A 25,101-nucleotide genomic window follows, 5' to 3' on the forward strand; every position below is an offset into this window, starting at 1 on the left:
TAACGCAGCCCGGGGCTAACCCGGCGCGGGCCGCCAACCGCCTCTCAGTGGCCGCCAACGGCCTCTCAACGGCCGCACCGCACTACGCCTCCCAGCAGCGGCGGGCAGCGCGGGCCCCGCCCCCGCGGACGCGGGTGGGTGTGGCGGCCGCCCGCCCCGCCCCGCTCCCCTTAGCCGCCGCGGGGACCGTGCGCGGAGCAGCCGGGCCGGCAGCAGGGACGTGGCGGTAGCGGTCCCGCGATCCCCCGCTCCATGCAGCCGCGCCGAGGGCCGGCCTCCCCGGTGCCGCGGTGAGGGAGGGAGGAAGGTCCCGGCTGCGCTGCCTCCCGCGCCTCGGCGGTGTTTCTCCGTCGGGGGAAGCGCTGTAAATGCGTGGCCTGTGGCCGCTCTGCGTCGCCCTGGGAGCCGTTGCGGCGGGGGCCGCCGCGGGCGAGGGCGGCCGGCTGAGCCCTGAGCGCAGCGCGGTATGGGGGCCCGGGCTGCGGGCGGAGGCTGCCCTCCCCGCTCGCTATTTTTATCTGCAGGCCGTGGACGCCGAAGGGCAGAGGTAAGCGCGGCGGCGGCTGCTTTTCACGGAGGCTGTGGGCAGAAAAAAAATCCGAGAGATTGGGTTAAAAAAATCGCATTCCCTGCCCGCCGACCCCCTTCCCGGTCAGAAGGGTGAAGGGAGTTAGGCGGGGAGCGGCAGAGCTACCCCAGGCATCGGCTGCGCCCCCCCCCCCCCCCCCACGTTGGGCAGCCGCTTAAATATTTGCCTCGGGTTCAAATCGTAATTGCTGGATTTCTTGTGAGGGAGGGAAGCGTACTGCCCGCCCCCCCCCCCCCGCCCATTGAATCGCAGCAGTGCCCCATCCTCGGCGAGGCTGGCTTTCCCTGCCCATGTCCCACCTGAACCACTTGCACCTTTTAGGCAAAAATTTACTTGGGATTTTCCTGAAGAAAGGAAAGGCTGAAGGCTCCCTACATGACTTTTTCTTTATATCACTCAGAGCTAACTAATCTTTTTAGGAGTATCAATCAAGTAGCACAAGGGCATGAGAGGAGAAAAGATTAAAATGTTCAATAGCAAAACACATATATTAGTCCAGCCAACAATTTATGATTTATTCTGCTTTGTCAAAACCTTAACAATAACTAATATACTTAATTTATGATATACCTGCTCAGGTGTCCTGCGTGTTTCCACTGTTAGGAACATCAGTGTTTCTCCTAAACACGTAGGCACAAAATCAGTAGAGTCATTTAGGAATTACTCTATAGGCCATTAGGTAAACTTTATAGGAATGAAATAGGTAACCTTAGTTTTCAGAGGATACTCATGGCTTTCTGTTTCTACAGGAAATAAACCCTGACTGTACAAGCCAGATAGGAGCTCAGAGTGCTCCAATCAGGTTGTCCAGATTAGATGCACAGTGGCACGTGCGAGTCTGGAAGCTGCCAGTTCATCTTATCTTGGAGAATAAATATTTCCTGCATTTAATTGAACTGTCAGCTCTCTCATATGTCTGGACAGGTAACCAGGTGCTGTGCTGTAATCCATTAGTCCAGCCACTCCCACCACACTCTTATCTCAAACTCTCCCTACATATTTGGGACTGTGTTTAAAGAGGTAGAAGAAAGTTGGCAGATGCAGCATTTTGACTGTGCCAACTTTGTTAATACCTCAGTGATATGTGATGACTTCACGATTTTTCAAATTACTTTATTTGGTTTTACGGAGAGTTTTCTATGATTGGTGTATGGTGAATTTTACTAAAACATTCTAAGTACACACTGACTTACGTGATCCCGCTATAATGTTTTTTCCGTAACAAGACACTGGCATTTGTAATAACCTTTTTTTTTCCTCCTGTATGATCTACCATAATGATTAAGGAGTTTAACTTTGGTTTTTTACTTCCTTAAATAACACTTGGAAAATAAAGTAATCTGGAAACATTTTGCTTCTGTATGTAAAATAACAGACTACTTAAGCTGCTAAAGTGAAGCTTGTTCTAGTATTTTTTTTATAAAATCACAGAATGGTTTGGGTTGGAAGAGACTTTTAATGATCATCTACTGACCCCCCTGCCATGGGCAGGGCCACCTTCCACTAGACCAGGTTGCTCAAAGCCCTGTCCAACTTGGCTTGAGCACTTCCATCCACAACTTCTCTGGGCAACCTGTTCCCATGTCTCACCAGTCTCACAGTAAAGAATTTCTTCCTTATCTAATCTAAATCTGCCCTCTTTCAGTTTAAAACCGTTACCCCTTGTCCTGTCCCTACAGGACAGGACACCAAGATATATCTAACAAGATCCATTTATCTCCATGCTCTTTACCTTCCTGTCGTTTCACACTTGAGCTACTACTAATCGAGAGCTATGCTAAATTTTTAAAGGTGCTCTGTTCCCATATAATCAAAGACCATATTTCCAACACTGTTCAATATGTAGGGCACCAGGTGATTTTGGAGGTTCATGAGTATTTGAGTGGAATCTTCTTGATACCTAATGCTTCTGGCAGCATGAGATGTTTTAGGTAGCCTAACAAACTTCCGTCTGCAAAAATCATGTCTTGCTTGTGAACATTAGGATGTGCTCAATAAAGACCTAGCGTGGCTTAGTGAAGTCACTGGAAATCAGGCAACTTGAAAAGGAATGGATCAGACTAAGAAAGCTGTTGTGTGTTTCCTTTTTAATTCAGCTCACACTTACTTTCTGGGTAGGTTCACTTCATCACCGGGTGAAAATGCATTCCAGGTGAAGATCACTGCTCCTGATGAACAGTTCACTCGGGTTGGTGTGCAAGTATTAGACAGGAAAGATGGTTCCTTCCTTGTGAGATACAGGATGTATGCAAGCTACAAAAACCTGAAGATAGAAGTCAAAACTGGAGATAAACATGTTGCAAAGTCTCCATATATTTTAAAAGGTAAGAAGCAGCACTACACATAGATTTCCTATCATGGCTTTTTCTCACAAACTGTGTCCCAGAATGTCTTCTAGAATTAGCATAGGATTCTGCAAGGCCTCAGCACTTCTCTGGACTACCAAATGTCCTTGGAATCATGGATTCATTATAAGTGTCCTGCATATACTATTCAAAATAATAAAAAGAAACAAATGCAGTGAAGCTGTTGCCTAGCAAATACACGTAGAGGGCTCACACAGAAGCTGGTGTAGCTTAGCATGATTCCATTGGGGTCAAAAAAAGTTCAGACACATCCATGTAGAGTTGCTGAAGGTTTGGCCCCAAGTAATAAATGCTCAGTGCCTGACCCTCTTCTGTGATCTCAACAGCATGACTTATTAAAAGTAATAATTGTGTTCCTGATAGGACCTGTTTACCATGAAAACTGTGACTGCCCTCAGGAAGAGAGCAGTGTGTGGCTGGAAGAGATGAACTGCCCTCAAATCATTCCACAGATTCAAAGAGACCTAGCAAATTTTCCCATCGTTGATCCAGATAAGATTGCAAAAGAAATTCCACAGAGGTTTGGACAAAGACAGAGTTTGTGTCATTACACCATCAAAGATAATGAGGTACAGAGTGGGTTGATCTGAAGTTCATACGGGGCAAGTCACACAACTAGGCTGTTTGACTGCTCCCAGTTGACAGGCTTCTTGTAATCTGTTCTTTAAGAAACTTCCTTTGCTTGCTTCTCTGTCCTCGAATACTTTGCAGTTTGTATATGAGCTCAACAATATCTGTCCTACTTTGTAAAGTGCTTTTTATCCACACTACAACTGAAGCACAGTGAAGGAAAATTACTTTCCAAAGCCATCAATATGAGTACTGGGCACAGACCCAAGTCTCTTAAACGCTAATTCAGTTTCCTGTTCTCTGAGTAATATTGCCGTGGAGTGTCACGGTCATCTAATTTGACATACATCACTAAATTACATTGTGCATAATTCTGAGGTAAAGAAGTACCACTTTTAGCTCCACTGAGGATCAGAGCTACAATTCTTTTTAACAAAACTGTACCAACGTCAGTAGAGTTTCATATGGAAATTAGAATAGAACACAACAGAAACAGGCAACCAGTTTCTGTTTCCATGAGACAGACCTAAAACGTCTGCAAAAGCAAGCAAATCTTGTCCTTTTTTTTGGTCACTTTTCTGTGATAGGTTAGAGAGATGAGATTTCTAAAGCTTCCCAGCTGATCCATAAATCTATACAGCCATACAATCTGTCTGACTAGTTACTAAGGGATTAAAAGAGCTCTAAATTGTGCCAGCCGTTCTCTGAAATGAAAACACCAGACTAGTAAAACCTTTGTTTATTTTCAGGTTTATATAAAGACATATGGGGAACATGTTGGCTTCAGGATTTTCATGGATGCCATACTGCTTTCTTTGACAAGAAAAGTGAGTACATGTGTACAGTCATACATCTCCTAATTTATAGAAGCCTGGGCTTAACAAATATACTTCATCATATTTGTTGCTATTTCTGTTAAGAAGCTCTTCTTGTTCTTTGATGAATAATGGAAAGGTCAGATAGATTTTCCTTGTCTGAAGTTGGCATGTTCTAGATTGCTATCTGATCAGTGTGTGGAGTATCACAAATGTTAATTGAATAGCAGGCTTTTAGAGGAGAGTTTGATAGATTTGGACAAAGTGCGAGTTTTTTTCCATAGACTAAATAAATAATCCTGTAGCATCTAATAGAAAATACTGTCTCTGCTAGTACATTTTACAGAATGACTGAAAATAAAAGTGAATGTATATTGTTCTCCATTAAATTCCATATGTTGAAAACAAGACAGGGCTGAGAAAGAGTACCAAAAGCCTCACAGGTGGCCTGTGGGGAAGCTCCCTTGATGTACAAGCAAAAAACACCACACAGACTCTTTCCTAGGGAAACACTGGGAAAAAAACTGACATTGTGTACATAGTGACAGAATACAGCAGGGCTGAAGTTTCAGCACATACTAATATGTGATTATTACATAAAGAGCGTAGTAAGAGAAATACAAAGATATCTGAGTTAATATCTATTTTTGACTGTAAAAAGACAAAGCACTTTGTCTTTTACAAAGGAAAGAAAGAAGAGAGAAGAGCTACTGAAGTATGGAGTTGTTCAGCTAAAAAAAAAATCCTTAAAAATCTAATAAAAAATAAACACATAAAAATAAGGTAATTGGTATGAAACAACATGGATTTATGATAAAAAAATAAGTCATAACTATGTAATTTCTTTTTATAACAAGGTAATAGGCTTCCTGCACAGATCTCGAGTATCTTAATTTTAGTTAGGCTTTTGAGGGTAAGTTTCACAAATTTCTTGCAAACAAGATAGGAAAACTTTGCCTAGAAGAAACTACTGTAACCTGCTTGGAAAGCCTGACTTAAATAATAGTTGCCAATATTTCCAGAGAGACAAAAGGTGTCACAAATGTATTCTTCAGAGATTTCACCTAGGTTCAGTCCCCATTTAATAATGTCGTTATATTTTGACTGAATGATGGACAGGAGAATATGCTCATTGAATTTCCAGATAACAAAAATGAGAGAACGGTACAGCATCATAATTAAAAATTTTCTTAACAAGTAAGAGAAATTGTTTGGAAAAATTGATAAAGTGACAAGGGCAGGATACAACACAAAGGCTGGATTAAGTCATATAGTTATGACACCTATTTAAAACAGGGAGCAAGTGGTTATTTTCTGCAGAAAAGTGTGAAGGTTACAGTGTCACAAATTCAACATGAGTCAACAGTGGCACACTGTTGTGAAAAGCTAAACATACACATTAACAGAACAAACACAGAAAGAAATGTAATGCAACCTTTCCACTATACTCAGGATTAGTAATGGATTAAGTTATGCTACCGTGTCTGCCTTTGGGTGTCATGCGTGAAGACAGATTGTTCAATTACTGACATTGCACTGAAAAGTGGTAAGAATGACTAAACACACAAATTAAGTAGGGATTGTTTCATCTAACAGTGTCTAAGGGAAGACATGAATGTAGCCTTTAATTATCTGAAAGTTGCTCTATGGAAGATGGAAGTAAGCTGTTCTCGGTGTCAGTAGTGTTGGACAAGAAATAATGGAATTAAATTGCATCAAAGGTATTTCGGCTAAATGTTAGAAAAGATTTGCTAACTTCAAAGAAAAACTGTTTACAGATCTAGAAAACAGAGTTTGTCTCATGCCCATTAAATACTTCAGTAATTTCTGTTAAGATGGTGTCACTGAAAGACAATAGATCCGTTGGGTTGAAGAAGAAGATTTAACCTGTTGAATGATTCTGCCATGTAGGATGTAGGGAAAATAGTTTGTAGCTTGTCTATGTCCATTACAACCATTAGATGGCACTGTGCTAATAAAGTTTAGTGCTGAAGATTAGAACGTGTGGCCAAACCCCCTTTGAAATGAAGGTACACGGTAAAACCCTTTCTGTTCATCTGTATACTGAAGACAAAAAGTACTACATTGGGTCTCCGTCTTTAGAATTTATGGATGTCGCTGCCAAAGGTTTTCCCATGTCAAATTAAAGAGTATCTTCAACCATTTAGGAGGGTGTTTGATACTTGGCAAATTATTAATTTCTGTCTCTGTCCATAAAGATAAATTACATTAGAAACTTAATGAAACCTATTTGGGCCACAGAAGAATCCTGAAATGTGAGCCTGTGACCAGCCATTCTGATCTAAAGAATAAAGGAGTGTGAGAGGAGAAATGCTTTGATGTATATATATAATGAGGAGTCAGCAATATATTTTAATTCTATTTTTATATGTATATATATATTTTAATTTGAGAATTATTAACATTCATAATTTTCCTTTCTTCAGAGAAGATATTTTCTCGTGTAGATATTAAGATAGTTGATGATAACACTTGAACAAAATGTCCTAATCACACGCATACAATCATGATCTCCAAATTATCTGTTGGTAGTGAGGACAGAGATCTTGGAGCTATTCCAACAGTTTTTTAAAAATGCCAGTATAATAATGAGATGTTAGTAATAGTCAGATACCCAATTAAGACTTATTAAGGAGGGAGGCAAAAACAAAAGAAAAAAAGATTATGTCCCAGTATAATACCTGTGACATGCCTATCTTGTGAAAACAGTGCAGTTCTCATTTCACTTTCTCCTGAAGAACTACACAGCAAGAAGGCTGTTTGGGCATGGAAAGACCAGCTAATCTGACTTTTCAAAATTCTTTTGCTTTGAAGGAGGCAGTTGAGGGGGATGTAGTGAAGATTTACATTTTAAAAAAAAAGTTAATGTCATGAAGAGGGTGAACTAAGAACAGATACGACATCAGTTCTTCACTGACATTATACATGCCTTCAGGGTTCTGTAAAACTCAACCATATGTCGCCTTCAGCCTTATGCTCTCCGCACTGATGAGTCCCACCATCTTCAGTTTCTCTTCGCAAGGCAGCTGGTCCATCCCTATCACAGTAGCCACCTTTCTGTCTCTTACTTCATTCGCACATATCAGAACCACACACAACACTCAAGACGGGGGTGCATCAAAGTTTCATATAGCAGCACAATTACGCCCTCTCACCTGTTGTTACAACGTTTCCTGCCCATCAATGGTATTTTGCCTGGTTTTTGGCTGTGACAGTGATTTCAGATATGGTTCCACACTACCAACTATTTTAAAGTTCTGCTTAATAATAAACCCCAGTGCTGACTAAATGTGGTCTCCCTGTCATGACTGTTCACTTCTGTTACTTCTGTTGGATTTAGTCATTGTGCAGACACAGGGCAAATCAGTTCACTGATGTGACAGACCACCCAACAGCGATTTTCCGTACAGTCAACAAGGTGGTTCAACTTGCCTTGGAACTATACGATTGGTTACTAGATCCCAGTGCTAGCCTGGTCCAAAGATTGTGTGGCCAATCATGTACGGTATAACAAGAAACCATCCTCTAAACCGGGGTGTTCCTATCCCTTAAATAAAAGAGAGATCATTTATGTGACTGCAAATCTTAATAATAAAAAATTATAGACTTTACTCTGTGGTTTCTGTACTTCTAACGTGATCCTAAACTTCAATGATTTATTACAGGTACATTAAGTATATTAGCGACCTGGCTATTTTTTCTCTTAGTGAGATTGTTTTCAAAATGCAAGATGCCAGCAGAATACTGCTTTGTATTAAAATGCACTTGTGCCTGCTTTGCTTCTGTTTAGGTGAAAATGCCAGATGTAGAATTTTTTGTTAATTTGGGGGACTGGCCTCTGGAGAAGAAGAAGTCCCCACAGAACCTGCACCCCATCTTCTCATGGTGTGGGTCCAGTGAGTCAAAAGACATTGTCATGCCAACATATGACTTAACAGACTCAGTTTTGGAGACTATGGGACGGTAAGAAATTGCTTAAAATTTTCACAAAATTCACAGTGAATGATCTTCCAAAAAGATACTTGTATTAGCAGTATATTAACTGTTTTTATTTATTCATTGAGACATTGACACCCTGTACATAGGCAGTAACTGTAGTCAAATTCTTAACATTAGCCAAGTTACGTATTATAACATAAATGACATATATTAAAATACTTCACTGTTCTAAAAAATCAAAATTAATCTAAACGTGATCAAGTCACTGAAAACAGCACTTAGAGGGAATGTTTCAAGGGTAGGTATTTTGTTTGCTTTGTTTCCCCCCGCTCCATGAACATGTTGACAACTGGCCAGGTCTCTTTTTTCCTGAATTTCTTAGAATCTTTCCTCTGTACCTTTTAAAGCCCAATGTAGCCAGAATTCTTGACCTAGGACCTACCATCTCCCACTTTGATTACCGAGCATAACTGGCCTTGGCAACTGCTCTGTTACTGTCTTGAAACACCACAAAGCCACCTTCTAAGAGATCTTTGTAATCCATTTTGAACCTGTTTATCAGTTCACTGCATTTAGTTCAGGTTCCTTGTCTTTATTATCAAGACTTTTCCGAAATTCGCTCCCCACTGCTTCCCCAATGTATGTGTTTTAATTTAGCAAAGTTTTTAAGGAAGTGAAATATGTTGTATTAAGCTAGTTATGTTACCATGCATCACCTTCATCTGTCTGGCAACCATACCCACTTCTAGCGACTTTTTTCCATGACAACTGACAGGTACTATTTCCACACGCCAGGTTGTCATTGAACTGATGCTGTCTTGCCACAGGCCTGTGAGCTTGACATTCCTTATCTATTTTTATTGCTGCAGTAAACAATACATATACGGGTGTGCTCATGATTTACCTTCATCCTTGGTATTTCCCTATTGGTACTGCAAACTCTTTTAAGTAATTGCACTTCAAAAAATTTCCAGTAGGCTTCACTATTAAATCACTTCTTTCTCCTTCAGAGTCAGTCTGGATATGATGTCAGTTCAAGCAAATACTGGCCCATCATGGGAAGACAAGAATACCACAGCATTCTGGAGAGGACGTGACAGCCGCAAAGAGAGGCTTGAACTTGTAAAACTCAGCAGAAAATACCCAGAGATCATAGATGCTGCTTTCACAAACTTCTTTTTTTTTAAACATGATGAAAGCCTCTATGGCCCCATTGTTAAGCACATTTCATTTTTTGATTTTTTTAAGGTAAGCCACTAACCATTTTTCATGGAACTAGGTTCTCAGTGTTTCCCATTACCAAATGACTTTGTGTATATTACTGGTAATAAAGTGATACTCAGTTTTTCAGCACACCACCAGTAACAAGCATGAATAGGCATCCCTCCAGTGGATAACTGCTATGTAGCTCTTACACTGAGGCTAATAATGTTTGATATACATCTGAAGGTTCTGTAGAACCTTGTGTAATCTATGTAACTCCAAGTTCCTTTTTATTTCTTTTTCCTGATTCAGCGATCAGGACTACTAACATAACTAACATAGTGGGAAAATCAGTGGATGAAGTGGCACACCTTCCCTCACATCCGAGGATGAGCGTCTAAGAGTTTCCGGAGAACTTAATTGATGAAGAGGGCATCTCTGTGTACCCTGCACTGTGATGAATTCCAAACTAAATTATAAAAGCTACTTAAACATTGATGCTTGCCTAGCCAATCCTACATTTCTCAATATCGGCAAGTCAGTAATACCAGTGCCCTCAGAATAATATAACCTAACCCAAGCCACTTGGATCTGCTGTTTGTTAATAACTTACGGTCATTTTCTTTCCAGTATAAATATCAAATTAATATTGATGGCACAGTGGCAGCATACAGATTGCCTTATCTGCTAGCAGGAAACAGTGTGGTGCTGAAGCAAGACTCCATCTACTATGAGCACTTTTATAATGAGTTGCAGCCATGGAAACATTATATTCCATTTAAAAGTGACCTGAGTGATCTGCTAGAAAAACTACAGTGGGCAAAAGAGCATGATGCAGAGGTAAATATATGTTTAGATGTACTTGGCCATGTTTCTAGACAAAATAGAGCAAAAAGTACATTTCTGTAAAACAAAAAAATCTGTTGCAAGGACTTAAAAATTGTCATCCCTTCTACAAATAAGAAAAACACTTTTAAAAAAATACATAATACTGCCCTTAATTTGAAATTAAATTGAACTTTGGAAAAATTAAAGAGCATTTTCATAAGAATGCCTCACTTTTAAAGTTAAGAATGCTTAAATAAAAATAAGTTATCCTGAACTGCCAACACTATATTTAACTCCAGAATCAATACTGGCATCTTGAAACAACTACTATTTTTTTGAGAATTTAAAAGAAGCTTTTATTTTCTTTGACAGGCAAAAAATATTGCAAAATCTGGACAAGAATTTGCAAGAAACAATCTCATGGGAGACCACATTTTTTGTTACTATTTCAAACTTTTCCAGGTTAGTATACTTTTAATGGCTACTACCACAAAAATAGAAATCCCACAGAAAGAATTCAGGGCAACGGAGCTGCTGGAAATTGGCCAGTCCAGTACTTGAAGCCATAAAGCAAGCAGCAGCAGTTAAAAACTTCAGCTGGTTTACAGACGCTGTATGCAGTTATTTACTATGAAACCCCTTAAGACTATGCTGGCGCTTTGAGAGAAGCAATCAGATTCCATAAATCTTGATCTAATCTGCAAGAATATGTTGCCCACAATGATCAAAGAATTCCACATCAGACACACACCCTGTGAACCACAGCTGAAAATATCTGTGCATTAGCACCGAGGTCTCAAAACTCCAGGGAGGCACCCGCAGGGGCTCCTGTCTGCAGTCAAGTATCTGCTTACCCTGCCTGTGGCACGGTATGGAGGAGCAGACTCTGTAGCCCCAGAGGTTTTACAGAACTACTCAGCTGAGTTGGTGCAGTATTTACAACCAGATGTACAGTCTGACAAGTTAATGAATTAACAATACCTTCTTTTTTTAAAACTAGGAATATGCCAGCTTGCAAGTGAGTGAGCCAAAAATCAGAGATGGGATGGAGAAAGTGCAGCAGCCTGAAGACGACCTTTTTCCATGTACTTGCCACAGAAAAAAGGTACAGTACATACAGCGTTAAACGTAAAGTGCTGAGTGTCTTCAGTTGTTCAGCCACACTGGAACAGGCGTTGCTCAGTACCCCGTGGCGCCAGTTGCCAGACCGGACCATTAATGTCTGTTGAACTTAGAAACATTTCTTGATATATTTGCAGGACTAGACAGTTAAAAATTGAATTTCCAATTAACTGAAAAATGTTTCTTCTTTTTTGACTGCAGGCCAAAGATGAACTCTGACAGAAAGAAATAAAATATTTTTTTGAATATTTACCTACATTCAGACTGTCTTCTTAAGGAAAGAAGAAAAATTTGGATTAAAATGCCAGTGGATAGTGTCAATGGGTATTACAAAGTTTACTGTATCATGATCTACATATGGAAGAAAACCAAGCACCCCCTATTTCCTTTTTATCATGCCTTGTTCAAAAACATTTTTATAATTTTTTTAAATAAAACCCATATTTCTATCAGTCATGTGTTACTGTCTAGAGACACCTTGGAAATGCAGACACTTTTTACTCATGCTTGTTACACTGAGTCTATTCACAAGTATTCTGCAGAAAAGGGCAGATGAGAATTGTAAATGTACCCCACCCCATGTGTCTATCCAAAGTCATCTTTTTCAGACCATAACTTTGTTCAGAGATAATCAGTATTCTCAAAGACAATTATGTGGGGTTTATAATGTATCTTTTTAACCTGAAGGGAAAACATGGTGCTATTGGACACTTCAGGAATATTAGATAAAAGTTTTAAGTTCCGTACAATTTTTCACGGATGCTTTGTCTGTGAAACTCAGTCTCTGGAAATAATGAAAAGAATTAAATAGCACTGAGGAGTGACTACTGAAACTAAACCAATCATTGTTTCAACAGTCTAGTCTATTTTTAAAGCTTTCCACTGATACTAAGTAATTCAGCTGTTACTTTTGAGCATATCAACATCATCTGGAAATGATCCAGAGGTTGATTTAAAGTCAAGTCTAAATTCATCAAATTCTGAAGTTAACGCACATTCCCAGTCCAAAGTGAGGATTTATCTTCTCTGTAACAGCCAATCAATTTAAAACCCATATAGCTATTTTCTTTGCAAACATTTAGATGTGTGTTATTGCTTATTGAGCAACATTACTGCTGGGAGATCGGCATTCTTGAGGCATCTTGTGAGAAACAATGGAAGAATATTGGATCTGATTAACATTTTTAACTTTCACCTGCCTATTATTTTTACTATAGTAAAAGCAAGCCTAAGGAACAGTTGTTGATCGCACAGTAAACAATGTAAGATCTAATTTAACTATACTAACCTATAGTCTTGAATAGTTTTTTTAATACAGTACATCAGCAAAATGAAGCTCTCTGATCTAAGCACCTGACCCAACCACCACAGAAGTCCCCTGGGCTCACTGGGGCTGACGGGTACATTAAAGCAGCTCTGTGCTGTCACCTACAACAGCTCCTCCCAAGAAGAGCCTCCAGGCCAAAGCCACCTGCTCACCCTCAGTTAGCTGCAAGCCCTCAGAGTGCAGAATGCGCGGAGCAGGTTTCAGGGAACTCCTGGCCACGGAGGTGAGCACCGTCCCAGCAGAGAATGCCAAGATGCTTTTCTCAGGGCCAACCAGCCACTTCCTCTCATCATTCAGCTGATGCTTGCTGATGACCTGCCTGAAAGCGATTAATATATTGCTGTAACCTTTGGTTATACCAACAGGTTCCTCACAGCCCGTCATGGGGAAGCTGCGTGTGCAGCTGCGAGCACACACAAAGGATTTCATCCACCCTGCACTGTCAGAGCTCTGCTGAAGACCAAAGTGCCTCCTGCTCATGGCCAGACCCCACCTGCCTCTTCTGAGCCACCCTGACAGAAGCCTTGTGCAGCATCTCACACCTGCTTCCTCCTCCAGGAGTTTCAAATTATAAACATAATCTGTCTTTTATCAGTTTGTATTTAATAGTCTTCAATGCCCATCTCTCCGAATGGCCTCTGTGACCCGTCCTTTAGGCAAAGGAAGTTGCTGGAGGGTGACTTTTCAAAACTGTGACCCATGTTCTTTGCTCCTCATGCACAACAGCACCTGCATTACCTCCCCCTCTTCCTCCTCCACACACAGGCCCAGAATCCGGCTCCATGGGGTAGTGACACTGTAAATGATGAGAGATTCCTCTCCCTGCATCATCTGTTTTGAAGCGCCAGGGTACAGCACCAAGGCAGAGTACCACCACCCCATCCCAGCCAGCCTCGGGGGATGTGTTCACAGAATTCCACAAATCAGCAGGTTTTCATTTCAAGCACGTACCGCATCAGTAATATACTCAGAAGTGAAAGGTGCCTAAAGATTTGCCGTCAGAATAGATTTTTTTTCCAGTATATTACTTCAAATATTAGTCAAAAGCATTTAGTTAGTGCTCTGCATTAGTAAGGGTTGTATACAGTTATTTGCACAGAAACACAGAAAACAATGCTGCCATGATATTAAGGATTCTGTAAATTTTCTGTCCTTCCTTTAAAAAAGTTCTTTATTGTTTTTTCTATTTTTTCATTCATACAAAAAAGTTTTATTTGCACTTACACTTAGACCTCTGAAAATATCTGTTTAAAAAGATATGCCTCTCAGAAATAACAAACTCTAACTTGCCACATTTAGGAAAAGCTAAATGAAGACACTGCTTAAAACACTGCAAATCATTTGTGCTCCAGTTCAATATTCTCTCTAAACCAAGAAAAAACTTGAGAGTTTATTTCTTCCATGACATTGTCTGTTGTTCGTCCTTTGACTGCCAGCCCATGGTTTGCTTTATCAATCCAGTGGATTTTTTTAGGTGCTTTCATTTTGCTTGCCACACCTTCTAGCAATTGCTACAGAGAAAATAAGAATGAAAAAGTTAAAGAGAATCAGCTGCTAAAAACTGTGCAACTCCTAGATGTCTCCTACTCCACCTGTGCAACACGGAATAAGAAGCTCTTAACAAAATGGATCTGTGTGCACATTAAAAACACCTTGCTAGAAAAGATGTGATGATACTACATTCAGTAATGGAATCTGCTCAAAGGTTTGCCCTCACTCAAACACAGAATAGCAGAAAATTCGAACTTCAAAAACTGCAAAGGTCACAACCCCGTACAGGCTCCTTCCCCACACTGACAAAGGAATCCACTTTTACTGCCACAGGGTAGTACTAGCAATAAAATGACAGAACTTCTTAAGTCAGATTTGTCTACCATGGCAGAGTAGCAATATAATTCCCTAGAGACTGGCTTTGACTCCATTCAGCTTTCTCAGCAAACAGATCTAAGACCCAGCTGAGAAAATCTCAATGGTTTCCCCATTAAGAGGGCACTGATCAAGGATCTGCTGGTTGCTAGCCTGACTGACTTTGGTGACAACTCCTCACAAAAGCATTATGACTCCTTAGAAACTGTCCGCGCATGGAAAAAGCCAATTGCATACAGTCCCAAATTCAAGCTAAGCAGTTCAAGAACAAGAGATACCTAACTTTGCAAGAAAACAAGGCAAGAAAACAATACAAAACTGTATTCTCATCTCTGCACACCTGTTCTTCATTTCTACAAGAATGTCACTTTCTACCACATCTGACTTGTGGGTAGACCTGCTGTGCTAGAATTTGTCATGAAAATGTTTCGAATGTGAAATTAGTAGCCCAGCACAGTGTTTGTGTTTTGTAACCTGAAATGGTTAAAACAAAATAGCAAATAACCCTCCTTCCATAGGCACCTTTTAATTTGTACATTCCTATCAAAAAAAAAAAACATTTAAATCAGCCGTATTTTAGTGCCCCAAAGATGAGTTTGCTGAAGTGGATGATCAAGCATGATCCAGAAGTTTTAAGCAGCAAAAGAAAACACCTCCAGGCTTCCTTATTTCCAATGAAGTTTCCTACCCAAGGCTTCCTTCAGAAGACAGATATATATATATATTTAGAAAAAACAAAGTCACAGCTGTGTGACTACCACTACAGACATCACTCAGACTCATTCCTATTCCTCCATACTGCCCTTCACAGCAGGATTTACAAGGGTACTCACTTTTTCACACATCTCATCTGCTGATCCCGACACAAACAGCACCGGACACCTGATAAACAACAAATCTTCATCCCGGAGCTTGGACTGAAGTTTTGGTCGATGCAATGGGTAAGATAAACATACTAGACCTTGAATGAAGTCATCATCATCATCCTGGCTAAGCTGACGTATCACAGAGGCAGCAGCTCGTGAGCCCATGGAACGGCCTTTCTCCCATGTTAAAATAAAGAAAAAAAGTGTATTTGCTGTTACCTCACCTACATTCTGTTTGAGTAAACAACTCCTAAAAACAATCCAACTGAGTGTATTTCAGCATACCAGTAGTAGAAGATGCTAGGGATGCTTTCATTCATCTACTCCATGAAAAAAAAAAATCCTAATTTCAACATTTTGTGCTAAAATATTTGTCTGGTTATATTATGATTCCCCATCCCCATTTAAAAAAATAAGGAGAAAAAAAAAAAGAGAAGGATCCTTTGCAATATTGGAAGGAACAACAGCCCATCCTGGGGGCAGGGGGGGAAAGAGGGGACAGGTCCTGTGCTCCAGACCCTTAAAATTCCAGATAGCAATGCTATTATCTTGTATCATTTTTTTCATGCAACCCTAATCTGCTCAAATTAAATTAAAAACAAAGTTCTATGCTTCATACTCCCCAAACAAATCCAACAACTGTTTATGCACACCTCAAACTTCAGCCTAGGAGTAAAAGTAGAAGGGGGAGGAGGGAAGGAGTGTGAACTTATAGCGTGAGGTCAGTCAGTAACAGCTAGCAGATATCAAAATACCTCCTCAAAGAAGAGGCATATGAGCTGACAATGCTCTGTAATTGAGTGTGAGAAGTGGCTGATTCCAGTGGGATTAACTTGCATCAGCACAGATTTGGTTTCGCTCAGTGAGAGAACATTCAGTGTTTCCCACATCAAGTTATTCCTAATCATACCCATCTACTTTCCTTTTTCACATAATATAACTGATTTTCTACCTGCTGCTAAGTTTTATCTACCAAAACCTGCTTTGGGAAATGGTCTTCCATTTGCCAGTAACCAGAATTCTTCAAGAACTGCAGTTAAAAAGTACAAATGGATTACCAGAGAACTCATGCCCTGTCACTTACAAGTGACAAGGAAGTTTTCTCCCAAAGTACCTAGAAAACATGCTCTATTGCAATTTCCTTCCTCCTTCTGGAGAGAGATCTGTGGCACCACGCGGAGGGTGAATCCATCTGGACAGCCATGCTCCCAAGAGGATCCGATGAAAGCGGCAGGCTGAGTGTTCCCGTTTGCGACCTGAGAAGCTGTGCTGCCCCAGCCAGCCGCGGCAGAGCCGAGCCAAACACCCGCCAGCTACAGGGCTGGTAGAGTCCAGCCACCTGAAGGCAGATCTGTAAGTGGGCTCCCACGGCAGTCACCAGGCTGCTGATCAATTAACGAAGGCTACAGAGCATTCACCTGTCAGCAGATAGCTGAATTGCTCTCCCAAGGCAATACTGCCTAGTGGGAGTTTATTCAGCTTGTTCCCACGTTAGGCAGCAAGCTTTTAGTGCCCACTTAAATGGAAACCTGGCATCCACATCTGTTCATTCACTTCTCACCAAAGTGGGACAGGCTTACAAAAATGGAGCAATTACAGACTGCTATCATTAGAGGCAGTATAAGAGATAAAATTATAGGTAATAAAAACAATACCTGCAAGGAAGACACCCGAAAGTTTATAATCATCAGAAAGCTTTAAGTATTCCTAAAGAAATAAGATAAAGAGAAGCATTGCAAATCAGAATTAGGACAGCTGGGAAACTGGGGATTAAACACTAAACAGGAAACTCAGGCACTGCAGATTAAACAACAGGTACATACAAGTTGCTCTCATTCACAGAAATGCTTTCATAATGTTTTGCAGCAACAACATAATAAACATAAGCAATTTCACATTAGTTCTCAACAAGTCGAAAATTTCAGATGCACTATCAAGTTACCAAAACATAAATAATTACTCTATATCAACTCAGTTATAACAACAGACCACATTCACACTCTTAGCCCATCAAAAGACAAAATAAGTTAGCAAAGATGCCCTTCACTGAGGCTGAGGTCATGTATTTCCAATCAAAATTTTAAGACACAATCAGTTATGTCTGACAGAAAAGATAAAATTTAGCAACAAATTTTTCAGTTTTGGAGATAACTAATCAGATCCTGTCTTATCGGAGGCCTTTAAATTACCTTTACACAGCAGTATATTAATATAAACTCACTAACAACATTATGCTCATTAAAGCTAACAAAGTCTAACTTCAAATTAATGTACATATAATCACAATGACATCATATAAATTAATCCCTTAAGAACTGGACTTAGTTCCCTGATAAAAATGTCTGATGTTCAATACAAAGTGCTCAAGCTACCTTCCCATACCCCAGTAATAGCTACGTAATCAGGAGAAAATTTCCACTCTTTCCTACACATAGAGGAAGATACTCTAACCTGACATTATTATAACAGAAGGCTGCTCATATTAACAAAATCTACATATGTAAGAACATCTTAAATAATGTCGCAGCAGCAGAAAGAGTTAAGCACATGTATGTAACAGTTTAAACTGATTTTGAAATCGAAGACTATTTAGGTTCCAGGGCTCCCATATGCTCTAACTCCCAATCTCTCTTGCTTCAATGCCTCCTGGGACCCAAAGGCCCCTACCCTTTCCCCAAAGTCTTGCTCTCCCACCCACCAACCCTCAGGGACCCAGCACAATTCCCTGGCCAGCTGCTTTCCTCTCAAAGCTGTATCCCTTAATCCTCCCCTTCCCCTCACCAAGCCCTCCCAAAACACCTACCTCTTGTTTCCATCCTAAGTACTTCCATTTTTCCCAGATGTAAGCTTTTCCACAAAACACCCTTGCTTTCTTCACATCCTTTTCTCAAGCTTTTCTTTCTCTCCCTGAACTCAAACCCACGTACTTGCCACAGCTGTTCCAGCTACTGCCCATATAGAAACTGTTCCTGCTGTTTCTGTTCACGGGTAGTGCTCCATTTAGCTAACCATCACTTCTAATTTTCCCACTGTTGCTCGACTAATCTCTGGTCATAATTTAAGAAACTCAGAAGATGACACCCATGGATCTAAGCTTTGGCAGAATTTGGTCACTTCTTACCACAACTGTTTTGAAGGCCTTAGTCCTATACGCAATGTTAAGGCCTTTACAAGTAAACCGCAGGCACAGAACTCCATGCGATGCAAGATAGGCTGCCAAAGACACTAAGTGAGGGAAATTCATATCTCCTCCAGCTCCATGGGTAAGAATCACTCCATATGTTGATTTCTTCTCTGGGACAGAGAAGATAGCATCAAGATATTTGTTTCCGAAAGGTATTTTCACTTTAACCTAGAAACAAAACAAAAACCCAATACAATTAAAAAAACCCACCATGTTCCCAGTCCACACGTTACAGTGAAGAAGAATCAGACAATTAACATAGAAACCAAAATTGCAAGTCCACTTTTATTTCTTTTGTTTAAGAGTACTAAATGAGAACTCTAACCCTGGCTCAAAGATTTTCCATGCAATAATGGGCATGGACTTTATCACTCCACACCTTATTTTCTCCATTAGAAAATGAAGCATCCCTAGCTTCAAAGCATAAACTAAAATGCTTCTTACCTTCTCTATATATCTAGATCTAGCTATTTGAGAGCTAGCTGCCATACTTGACTTGAATATTCAAGTCTTCCATAGTAAGAAAAATTAACTCTTCTGTAAGACTTAAAAATAAATAGGAAATATGAACTCTTCTATAATTACAGGTTCCTACAGTGGAAGAAGTATTCTTATCTCCCATCTCTCACAGACATTATTAAATAAAAGAATTAAGGAAGCCCTTAAACATCTATTACAACCAATTTATTTTGAGTCTGTAAAGCCATATAGAGCACATAGGATTAAGAGAACTCCATGCCGGCAGCAAATATTTAATGCTGTAGCTGTAGGAGCCATGTACAAGCTTCATCACAGAGGGAAAGACCAAAAATTAGTATTATGAAAAATGGATTTGAATACACTGGTTTTAAATATTATATGCAACTACAAGAAAAAAACCCACAGGTATTAGTTTTTCCATTACATGCTCAATAATAACTGATGGAAGATGTCATAAGATAGATATTTCATGTATGTGCATAATTTATATTCTAAGGTAAGCAAGACACTTACTCTCTATAGCTGCCAAACCCACAGAAATATAAGACATGAAGACACAGCCCAGCAAAAGTTTCCAAATCAGACAGCCCTAACTGCTTAGTGGAATGGCAGCCTGCGTATAGTCCAAGACTGAACTTTCCCCAGGGACAAAAGAGGCACAGCACAGGTTCAGGAAAAGCCAGTGCCGGGCTGGTGGGGGGCCTCCAGCTGTGACAGACATCTGGAGGAGCTGAAAGGGCCACACAGCCAACTGACGTTGAGCTGAATGACAGGGGACAGGCCAGCATGCGTGCTCCCGTACCTGCTGCAGCTTCTGAAAGCTGAAAGGAAATCACCCCGAGGCCGGGATGAAACAGAGTTTCACGGCTCCGCTGTCTCCCTCGAGAGGCACCGCGCAGGGAAGGATGCGGCCGGCAGCTGCCACCTCCCCAGCTGAAAGGGATGCAGGGTGCCAGACACGGGACGGCAGCGGGGCAGCCGGCAGCCACGCGTGTGTACAGAGACGAGCAGAAGGCCGAACAGCCACGGCTGCTGCTGCCTGACCACCGGGCCGTTGCTCAGTAAGGACACCCGGCCGGCCAGGGCTCAGCCGGCCAGCAGCCACGTTCTCTCCCATCCCAGGAGGGCAGCGGGGGCAGCACGCCCACCCCACCCCCCAGAAGGGAACGGCAGTTGCCACAGCCCGCTGGACCTCACATATCCGGGCACAAAACAGGCACACGGGCCCTCCGGCGGTTGCTCCGCCGTCGGCCGCAGCTGCTGGGCCAGACCGAGCACTGCCACCTCCCCACAGCAGCCCGGGGACGCCCCGAGCGCCGGTGACCCCGCGGGGCTCCCCCCGGGCTCGGGGCCTCACGATCCCCTAGCCAGGCTTCGGCCGAGCAAGAGCCGCCCTTTAACCACCGGCCTCCTCCACGGGTGGCCCCAGGACAGGAACCGCTGACTTCAGCTCGCCCCGGGCGGAGCGGGGTGAACCCGGCACCTAGGACGACGGCGGCCATACCTCTGCCTGCCCGCTCATGCCGGTGACCACCCCGTGACGTCACGCGAATGACACCCCTCCCCTCCACCGCCGCTTGAGAGGGCCTGCCCGCCGCGTGCTTGATTGGTCCACAGGTGTGATAGGCCCCGCCCCCGAAGGGCGGGGTTAGGCAGCAGGTCTGCGCGGAGGGGTTTGGGGCGAGGTAAAATGGCGGAGGGGGCGGGGAGGGGAGGGCGAAGCCCGGTGGGGTGTGAGAGGAGGGGTCGTGGCTGCAGCCGGCCTGGCCAGGGGCACCGATCCCGGCAGCAGCAGGAGCTGCGCTGGAGGGAGGTTTGAGTGGGTTGAGCCGTGCGGGGAGGCGGTGGCACCTGGCAGAGAGGCACCTTTGAAGTAGGCCTCGGGAGAAGCCGGAGCGCTTGGGGCGCGGCTGGAGAGCGCTTGGTACCTGCGGGGTGTCGGCAGCGCCCGAGGGGTCGCCTGTGCCCCCCTGACATGCTTCAGTGCCTGTCATGTGGGTGTCAGGCACTAATAACTGTATTTTAAAATGCTGTTGACTTACCAAGAAGCAAAATGTTGTAGTAATCATAGTAACTAGAGAGAATTTTAAAAATAATGGTTATTTGGTTGCTGAATTAATTACATCTGAGTTATGCTGTTTGGAGAGTTCACACCACTCCATAATTTTTATTTATTTATGCATGGAAAATACAGACTGCTAGTGATAATTCAGAAGAAATAAAGTCAGTTATTTAGGAATCGCTTGCAAAGTCAGGTTCTCACCGACTTCAAGGGCTACAAATATGATCCTTACTATGAGTTAGGTGTCTGCAGTGACATCAGGTGATTTTTCTGGTAGCTATTGGAGCACCAGATCTACATGGTGTTCACAAACATGGCAAGTGTTTTAGGTACAAACATAGAGCTATCCCCTGGGCTGTGCTTTACTGTACAATAAAAAAACCTTGTGTGTTCAATAGCATGTTCAAAACGCAGCCTTAAACTGATGGAAGACAGCACCAATATTCTGCAATAATGCTTGTGGTATTTATATATTGGGTATTTCACAGATAATGTAAAAAAATAAATTTCTAAAATCCTCCATGGCAAGGTATTTAGTTAGAGATCACGTTTTCTTCCATTATTGGTGTATAAAACTCATACGAATTAGGATACCCTATTAGCTGATTGAAGATACCATCACCAAGTGGAACTTTGTTTTTCACGTGTTCCCCTGCTGGAAAATAAGCGTGGTCCGGCTTTGTGTTCTGAGTCTCTTGCTGTCGCTCTGCCTGATAGATGTCAAACGCTGGGATCCAAATATTGCAGCCCTCTGATAAGTGAACCTGGCAGGCCGGCTCGGATGTACCTGCCACCTTGTTACCCAAAAAGTGTATTCATGCCCAGTGTGCAATAAACCCATCTTAACATGCTCAGGAGAGATACTGTATTTATTCAGGCCTGGGTGCTCAGTGGACTTTTCCACAAATCAAGCACCCAAACAGCAGGTTTTCATGCTCCTTTTATACACAAAAATCAGAAGTTATTACTTTTCCATAACACACCTATTGATTACTGATTGGTTAGTAATTAACATACAATTATAATACAGCTTACCTAACACTTCTAATACTACGCACACTCAGGGGAAGGTTCTTAACCTGGGCAGGGGTATTTTTGACCTGTGGGTGTGTTTTTTAGTATTATAATGCTGGTAGTTCACTTTCAGGACACTCAAAAGTTGGTTGCATTGCCAGGTTAACTGATCGATTAATCACTTTGTCAGGTTGTCAAATAACTCATTCTCAACACAATTCTATACATTGTCTTTATGGTCCAAGCTGTTCTAGTTATTTTCTAGGGTACAGAGAAAAAAGCCTATTCTTTATAAATTTCAGTGTCTCACCTGACCGATCTTATGATTATCCCCAGGTGTGTAGTAACTGTAGCTACTAGCATAATCATTAGCCATGGCTATTAGTAAATCTGGAGTATACTGTATCAACCTCAGTGACCACCCCTGCCCTCAGGACTGCCAGCCTCACAGGCAGATTCCTGGCCCAGGCATTATTATATTAAGGGCAGAAATGAGGTTCAGCGGTAATCAAGGTGAAAAAGACAGGGAGCTTTGTCTAAATTTCCACCTTGCCTAAAAAATGTCAAGCTGAAGCAAGATGTGGAAACATAAAGCTGAGTGAAAGGCACCAGCACAGCCCACCCACGTGAGTTGTATGTCTTTCACTGGGAGCTGAACTGCAGGCGGTGTTGACGTAGCGGCTCCTTGAGCCATGGCTCACATTCAAGGAGTCTAGCAGACTAGGGGAAAGAGTAATGCGAGATTAATTTGTCTTGGGTGGAGATCGCAGTATTCCAATTTATACTTAACACCAATTAACTCTTTATAAATGAGATACTTAGCAAAAAGGGACTGAGATTTGCTATCCTGAAGCTGTTACAACCTCAACCTCAACCTGAGCCTCAATGCAGAACATGGGAATGCAAGAAAGAAGAGAGTTAAGAAAACTTCATAGTAATTTTCTAGTTTTTTTCTTCTTCATTGCTTTCTTTCCTGGTATAGTTTATCTTTTTAGTGGTGTTTTGCTTCTTTCTTGATCTGATTTTTGCATTTGCTCATAATTTTTTTTTAGTCCCCGCCCCCCCCCCCTCCCCCCTTCAGTTCACCTGCTGTATTTCTCCTGCTTTATTCACATAATGCAGTCGTTGAGGAACATGTATCCCATTACATCTGTCCATGTGTAGCCCCTTCCCACTGGACAACTCTTGCATACAGCAAGCTGCTATCAGTTTCCTTCCTATTTTCTCTGTTCATTTTCTTAGCCCCAATCTCTTTTCAATACTTAAAACTCTTCTCTGCGTAAGGACAGTGTTTGAGGTAGGCTAGCTAGTACCTATTGGAGTCCAGAGCAATGCAAATGAATGTGTGGATGTGTGGAAGAAAGAGAGACTCTGTTGTCTTTTAATCCTCTGGTCCATGGGAATAGGGTCAGACCAGTCTATTTTTGCCGCACTTTTCCTGCAATAGCTTTCCTCCTGGAAGGTAACGGTCCTTTATAGTGGCCCAAGTTTTGCTAATATATCAAAGGCTAGGAACTTTAGATATATATATATTAGATTGCAACTCATGGGTGTATTTTTCGTGATGGATAAATTCTGGGTTTATTTCTGCATATGTAATGAAATCTGTTGATTTAAATGTGAAGGAATTGATTTTTAATTTTACAACATAAGGCAACTCTCATATCTAGCTACTCAAAATCAGGTTTCTATGGTTTTAGGGGGACATTTAAGTAGATTCTGGTTGATTTTTCAAGTGTGCTGAGTAATTATTCTGAAATTCAGAAGTATTCACTGCCAGGAGTTATTAAAAATCATAATGCTTTTCTTTACATGCTTAAATATGAATTAAGATTCTAAGTTTAAGCTCCCACCTTTGGAAATACTGATTATAAATATTTTATGAGCTTCTGAATTAATGTTTTTAATTAAACATCTAAGAAAACATGGTTTCTTAGATGCATGGCATCATTTTATAACTTTAACCTTACATCACTCCTGGAAATAGAAGTTTATTCTGAAAACAGTGTATGGTGCATAATAATCTAAATTTACCATCAAATATGAAAATTATGAAAGGTATGTGATTTGACATGTCTCAGTGAGAATATATGTTGTGTGTTAGAATAATATATACACTGCTATAAGCACCTCTGACAGATTTGATATGCTGAAGACAGCTGGGTTTGAAGAAACAGTGGCTCTTTATCAAGGAATGACATTATCCCCAATCTAATCTTGGGACCTCTTAGCTTTCAGTAGCGCATCAGACAATCCCGACCACCAGCAAGGTCAGTCTTAACTGTAACTTCCTGTGGGATCTTAGGCTTAGTCAGAAGGTGAATTACTCAAACCAAACTGAAACCATTTCTATCAGTGGTAATTCTGTAAATCAGTCTGATAAAATGTATTTATTAGGCAATTTGTTCATTTCACATTGAAAACAATATTATTATTTTATTATTCTGTCTTCTCCTATGATTTCAGCTTTCTCGCTGTGTCCATCCATCATTAATTACCCTATTCAGACAGTAATATATCAATAACACACCTACTGTAATGTTATTTGTTAGATACTGATTTTTATGAAGCTGTGACATGTATAAAGAACTGGTGTCATCTGTAGCATATTGGTCACAAACTCTGGGAGCACATAATGACAGGTAATGAACATGCAATGCCTAAAAACTGTCCCTTTCAAACTGCACAAGACTCTTTGGGAACATTTTTGGCTTTGTAACTGTACTAAATGGAAGGTCCTTACTTCAATTAAGGAAGGTGTCATCATAACGTGTGCTTCTGGATGGCAACTTTTGGATGCTATACATTTCTCAGGGTCTTTATTAGGGATTTTGTATTCCCTTATTGTT

At 41.4% G+C, this 25,101-nt stretch overlaps 2 protein-coding genes across 5 annotated transcripts; one reads left to right on the forward strand and one right to left on the reverse strand.

Moving 5' to 3' along the window:
- Positions 1-182: 182 nt before the first annotated feature.
- Positions 183-11,905, forward strand: POGLUT2 (protein O-glucosyltransferase 2). Of its 3 annotated transcripts, XM_074859322.1 has the most exons (11): positions 458-547; positions 1,339-1,513; positions 2,708-2,913; positions 3,319-3,524; positions 4,275-4,352; positions 8,152-8,324; positions 9,311-9,548; positions 10,134-10,343; positions 10,704-10,793; positions 11,332-11,436; positions 11,655-11,905. In XM_074859322.1, the coding sequence occupies exons 3-11, from the start codon at positions 2,832-2,834 to the stop codon at positions 11,670-11,672; spliced, it is 1,200 nt and encodes a 399-aa protein (XP_074715423.1). In that variant the 5' UTR covers positions 458-547; positions 1,339-1,513; positions 2,708-2,831; the 3' UTR covers positions 11,673-11,905. The 3 variants fall into 3 exon arrangements, with proteins under 3 accessions (XP_074715421.1, XP_074715422.1, XP_074715423.1); XM_074859320.1 differs by lacking the exon at positions 1,339-1,513 and having other exon boundaries at positions 183-547; XM_074859321.1 differs by lacking the exon at positions 1,339-1,513 and having other exon boundaries at positions 183-547; positions 2,742-2,913.
- A 2,028-nt stretch (positions 11,906-13,933) lies between these two features.
- Positions 13,934-20,709, reverse strand: TEX30 (testis expressed 30). Of its 2 annotated transcripts, none has more exons than XM_074859324.1 (5): positions 20,681-20,709; positions 18,634-18,864; positions 17,168-17,219; positions 15,480-15,685; positions 13,934-14,291 (listed from the first exon to the last, which is right to left on the reverse strand). In XM_074859324.1, the coding sequence occupies exons 1-5, from the start codon at positions 20,696-20,698 to the stop codon at positions 14,118-14,120; spliced, it is 681 nt and encodes a 226-aa protein (XP_074715425.1). In that variant the 5' UTR covers positions 20,699-20,709; the 3' UTR covers positions 13,934-14,117. The 2 variants fall into 2 exon arrangements, with proteins under 2 accessions (XP_074715425.1, XP_074715426.1); XM_074859325.1 differs by lacking the exon at positions 20,681-20,709 and adding an exon at positions 19,979-20,666.
- Positions 20,710-25,101: the final 4,392 nt, after the last annotated feature.

Source organism: Strix uralensis, chromosome 2, assembly GCF_047716275.1.
Source record: "Strix uralensis isolate ZFMK-TIS-50842 chromosome 2, bStrUra1, whole genome shotgun sequence".
NCBI lineage: Eukaryota > Metazoa > Chordata > Aves > Strigiformes > Strigidae > Strix > Strix uralensis.